Here is a 6,000-nt window from a genome sequence, read left to right on the forward strand (position 1 = left end):
CTCAGAGACTGAGTGCTTTCTGGAACCCCTCTGGAGAGCTTTCTTGTGTGAGAGTTCACTGGGGCCAGTCTACCAAGGAGTTTAAACATACAGCCCTTTTGATATCAGTGCGGACTTAGGCTGATTTCTTTAATGGGGAGAATGTAGCTATGTTTCTTCCCAGGTGCTGTCTGATGCTTGCTTTCTTTTTCTTTCAATCCGATTACCAAAAAGGCTGCTTAAGACAATAGGCAGATTTGTGCAATGCTGGCTGCAAGTAGCAGGAGACCTCTGCTAGAGCACAGGGTAATGGCTTGGAGAGGGCAGGTTCAAATGCAGGGTCAACCAATGAGTAGTGCCAAAGCACATCATTGCTATTGATTGAGGAAATGAGTACCCATCCACTTTGCTTTGTGGAGATCAAGTTACTGCAAAATGAACAGGGAAAGGAAGGTATCAATGATTTAAAAAAAAAAAAAAAAAAAAAGAGCTCAGGTGTTGGATTTCTAGAGAAAATCTCAACTTCTGTAGGCTGGGAGCAATCAATTTTGTCCACTTCTTCCTTTCCTGTATTCTGCCCATGTACACATGATGAAGTTGGAGCTATGTGGTCTGGAAGGTCCTCTTCCAAACTAAGCTGTTGTATGATTCTGAGTATGTAAAGCATCCAAGTGTCTCAGTTCTTTCAGTCCTTCACAGACTGCACCCTGAACCTGAGCCAAACCCACAGCACCTTGTCCCTGTGCATGTGTTGCAGGAGGGACTGTCTAACTTGTGGTCTCTGCAGCTTATGGGGAGCATTCAGGCTATGCAGGAGGAGCAGGCGATGTAGGGGGCAAGGAAGAGGATGTAGGCTGTGTACTGTTTGAACTAGCAATGATTGCATATATACATGCATACTGGGAAGGAAGCTATCGAGAAGGAACCCAGAGAAGGAAATGCGTATGTTAGAAAAAAAGTTTTTGCCTATTTGTTTTTCTTTTCTTGGGGTGAGTTTCTCCAAAGACAGATCTGTTCCTTCTTATTTACACAACGCTAGGCATGAAATAGCAGCAGATCCCAGAAGGTGCTGCAATGGCTATGAAATCAGTTCATCTGAAATTCTGCAGTGCATGGAGAGCATCTTTGTGAGGCTTTTTTTCCACAAACAGGTTAACCTCTGTCGCATATGCATCAGAGTCCCAGATCGTTCAAAGACGCTTCCTAAATCTGGGTGTAACGTAAAGCTAAAATCTCTCTCCGTCTTTTCTTCTTCGCTTTGTATCACAATGCTTGGAATAGAAGTAAATTCTACTTTCCTGCTTCTGAAAGAAGGATGAAGGGAACTCATTTGCTTATCTGCACTACTCTGAATTGGCTGATTAATAAACTAACCAGCAAGCTTGGACTACAGTTACTCCTCCTTATTTTCACATTCGCTGCCTTCCTCGTGGTTGTACGCATAGTTACTCAGTTGTTTGTTATGATGCCAAGTTTTGTATCTTGGGAAGGTCTTAAATTAATCACCCAGCTAAGAAAATGAACACAGATTTCTTACATAGCAAAGTGCCGGCTTTGCTGAGGACCTTTTCAAAAGAGCATCATACAAGGGATGGTTGCAAACTGCATGTTTTGCCTGGTAGCAGCAAGAGTTGTCTTAAATGTCTGTGAATCTACTCTGATGCCACAAGAGTAGGTGGGTAATTCTACTAAAATAAAAAAAGTTTGATCCTATGAATACTGGGTTCAGTCTTTACAGACAACTTTATTGGGCATCTACAAAATTCACAAGAGTATCTGTAACCCCTTCTAACTTCTGGTACGGAGACAGGAAGATGAAAACCCAAAGGGCCTGCTGATGCTCTTAACTTAAGGACTTATGTGAGCTACCAGTCTTGATGTTCTTCTACATATTTTCTATGTGTTTGCACTTGTGTACCTGTTTCTGCTGTGTGTGCATGTGATTCTCTCAGCTTACTCTTGGGTTGTTGGAACTTGAGAGGAAAGCTTCGTGGCAAGACATTGTATGCCATACAGTGCTGGCTAATGGGATTCTTTGAAATCCTTTCACATATCAAATAGATTTGTAAGTAATGGAGTCAGGCTGAACATACTGCAAACCCCAAAAGCCTTGTTGAATCCTGAATTTGGCTGTCCCAACTATTTATAGAATACTCTATGCTTATTCTAAATATATTTTCCTCAAGGGGACCTCATCTCAACTCCTTGCTCCACAGCCCAAATTGGATCAGCAATGCTGCTGCGATCTGTTAGCAAAAATTCCTTCTCTAGTTCTCTGTCAGAGTTGCTGATGCTCCTGGGGCAGACCTTGAAATGCTGTGACAGGCAGTGCTCAGGGGTTTGGATTTAAACTCTGCAGCCATCCAGGAAGAGATTTTGATGATGTATGAGACCACTTCCTGTAGCCATTGCTTGACTGTTTTTATGTTCCTCCTTTGCTGGTAGGTCAAGACTACAAGGGTTGACTATGGCCTAAAGCAGTACTTGCACTGGGCCAAGGTCAGGATTTAAAGGCAGTGAGTGTGTCAGTGCTGTCACCAGAAATCTCTAGAAGTCATGTCAATTTAGGTACCCTTTAAAAATCCTGTTATTGTTGGTGCAAGGAAGAAGTGACTGCTGCTTACTTGGCCTGTGTGCTCCTTAGGGTAACGTTGCATCTAAGCCTCGGAAAATGTCTTTGTGGTTGACGGAGACTCTTCTTGGTAATCTTCCTTAAATGATGGATGGGGCAGCGTGTGGCAAGATCACAAAATGGGATTTTGTGCTTGGGACTTAGCAGGAGGAGTTCCTTAGCACACCTCCAGAGCAGTTTCCTTCTCTTGCAGCCTCTGGAGCTGCATAAAATTAAATGGGTTACATCCTTACCTGTCTGGCAGGAAAATCACCCCAACTCAATGCAACAAAATGGACATGGTCTCTTGCTCTGGAGAACAATAGAACAGGTGGAATATATTTTACAAGGTCCTTCACATGGAGGATTTCACAGTAACCTCAAATATTGCCACAAGATGCATTCCCCTGCACACAAAGGCCTTTCTTTGTGGTCTCTTCAGCTCTCCGAAGGATGGGTGCATTTCACTATGGTGAAATGTGTCTGCCTCCTGGGCTGACAGTTGGGTGGGCAGCTTGCCTCACTATGCTTCTGGCTAGTTATTCCCACTAATGTGTATCTAAACTTGATTTCCTTGTAACGTAAGGTCAATCTTAAGCCTAATTTGAACGTTGAATGACGTGGTAATGTCTCAGCTGCTGCATGGAGTTTCTCCTTATTCTGCTGTTTCTGTTCTGTGAAGAGAGTATAGTGGTATATATAGTACAGAGTGAAAAACTGGCTTTGTGCAACTGATACGGGCAGTGCAGGGTGAGGGGAAAGTTCCTGGTTTTCATGATGAAAATAGAAATCTGTCTTCATGTCTGTACTCTGGGAAGCTAATCAGATGTATTACGGAGTGATACTGTCACCACAGCTTGAAGAACTAATTTCAGAGCTGGCTTCTATCCTTCCTGGTAGTTTAATATCCATTTTCCTATAAGAGGAGGACGTACTGCCTCTGTTCACATTGCCTTGCTAAGCACAGAATTGTAAAGTCTGACCTGCTTGAACTAATGCTTTCTAGCTACCCATTCACTCACATGCAGACCAGCCCCCTGATGCCCATTTTCTGCTATTTTCTTATACTACAGAGATAATAGGAACGGTGAGTCAATTAATTCCATGAATTTCTCTTTTCTTTTTGAAGTGCTTGTCTACCGTGGAAATTAGGAACATATGCTAAAATACTGGCTTAGAGAATACTTGAGAAGTTAAGCTTAGTCCTCAAAGTAGCCTTGCTATGTTTTGCTGGAGGCGCTTGATTTTTTCCATTGCCACCAGTGTGATGTTTAGAACAGACCACACTCGTTCCCAGGAGTGCAGGGAAGTGCTGCTCTGAGTCAGGTGGGACTGAAATTGGACTGGTGCTGGAACTGCTGTGCATTATATGTTGCACTAACAGCAATGAATACCCCTGCCTGTTTTTTTTCCTGCTGGGCAGGGGATGGGTTATAGAGCTGTTTAAATCCTTTATCCCAAATCCGTTTGCCTTCTCATCAATGGATTCTCTTTCTCTCTTTTGCAGGCATGGTTCAGAAACTTGACCAGAAGCTTCCTGTAGCCAATGAGTACCTGCTCCTTTCAGGTGGTGTGCGGGAAGGCGTGGTGGACATTGATCTTGATGAGCTGAATGTTTATGCGCGAGGCACAGACTATGACATGGACTTCACCCTGCTGGTGCCTGCACTGAAGCTGCATGACCGCAACCAACCGGTGACGCTGGACATGCGCCACTCGGCGCTGTGCCACTCCTGGCTGAGCCTGCGGCTGTTTGATGAAGGAACTATCAGCAAATGGAAGGATTGCTGCACCATTGTGGACCATATCAACGGAGCTACCAATTACTTCTTCTCTCCAACTAAAGTTGCGGACTGGTTCTATGACTCCATTAGCATTGTCCTCTCTGAGATCCAGAAGAAGCCTCAGCGAGGGATGCCAAAGGTGGAGAAGGTAGAAAAGAATGGGACGATCATATCCATCATCTTGGGAGTGGGCAGCAGCCGAATGCTGTACGACATTGTTCCTGTGGTGTCCTTTAAAGGCTGGCCAGCTGTGGCCCAGAGCTGGCTAATGGAGAACCACTTCTGGGATGGAAAGATCACAGAGGAGGAAGTCATAAGTGGGTTTTACTTGGTGCCTGCGTGTTCCTACAAGGGGAAAAAGGACAATGAATGGAGGCTGTCATTTGCCAGAAGTGAAGTTCAGCTGAAAAAGTGCATCTCCAGCAGCCTCATGCAAGCCTATCAAGCCTGCAAAGCTATCATCATCAAATTGCTGTCCCGCCCCAAAGCCATTAGTCCATATCACTTGCGGAGCATGATGCTATGGGCTTGTGACAGGCTACCAGCCAACTACTTGGCCCAGGAAGACTATGCTGCCCACTTCCTCCTGGGTCTTATTGATGATCTCCAGCACTGCTTGGTCAACAAGATGTGTCCTAACTACTTCATCCCCCAGTGCAACATGCTGGAGCACCTCTCTGAAGAAACCGTCATGCTGCACGCACGGAAGCTGTCCTCAGTCCGCTCAGACCCCGCTGAACACCTCCGAACTGCCATTGAACACGTCAAAGCAGCCAACCGGCTAACGCTAGAACTCCAACGGCGAGGCAGCACCACCAGCATCCCCTCGCCACAGTCAGATGGAGGGGACACCAACCAGCCTGATGACCGACTAGCCAAAAAGTTGCAACAGCTAGTGACTGAGAACCCAGGGAAGTCCATCTCCGTCTTCATTAACCCAGATGATGTCACAAGGCCCCACTTCAGAATCGATGATAAATTTTTCTGAGCTTTCGTCAATGTTTTTGGGGATTTTTTCTTCTGATTCATTATTTTGAAATACAGCGTGCAGGTTTTTTCAGTTGTTTTTTCCTTGATGACTTAGTCTCTTGTTTTTTACATATCCAGCATAGATTGGATCTGTTGAGAACAATCTGAATAAATTATAATTCCTGGTTCTGCAGGACGGTGCAGATTTTGAAATAGTACATTACAATTTCATATGCTGCTTTGTTGTTTTTTTTGTTGTTGTTGTTATTTTTTTTTTTTTGAGGCATCCATCTGCATTTGTGAGTAGTTTCTAAAGGAGAACATACACTACAGACATACATACCAGTGTTAGACAGATTATTTTTTTTTTCAAGCTTCCAGAATTTCTGTATACTGTTGGACCCCTGAAAGGGAGAACTCACTTTCTGCTGTGTAGGAAATTCACTTTTTATTTTTTTTCTCCATGAGCTTCCATCACCCTAAAGAAATGAGAGAGACTTTGGGTTGGAAAGCACTACTGGTAATTTGATGAGGCCAAATCTAGCGGGCTGCAGCCCAGTTCATCTGCTCTTCACACTTTTCCTACCTGGGGAGAACGCTGACTTTAGAGATATTGATGGTTTTGGGAGGAAGAGTTGTTTCTGTTTTGATCTACTT

The 6,000-nt window shown here is 44.2% G+C and overlaps 1 protein-coding gene across 1 annotated transcript in view; it reads left to right on the plus strand.

Moving 5' to 3' along the window:
• MB21D2 (Mab-21 domain containing 2) overlaps positions 1–5,362 on the plus strand; it is a gene marked incomplete at both ends in the record, with an annotated part of 48,533 nt that extends 43,171 nt beyond the window's left edge. Inside the window, one exon of the mRNA XM_079539460.1 lies at positions 4,098–5,362. Coding sequence (XP_079395586.1) covers positions 4,098–5,362 — 1,265 coding nt within the window. The remainder of the gene's footprint in view (positions 1–4,097) is intronic.
• Positions 5,363–6,000: the final 638 nt, after the last annotated feature.

The sequence above is a fragment of the Tetrao urogallus genome (genome assembly GCF_951394365.1).
Source record: "Tetrao urogallus genome assembly, chromosome: 9".
NCBI lineage: Eukaryota > Metazoa > Chordata > Aves > Galliformes > Phasianidae > Tetrao > Tetrao urogallus.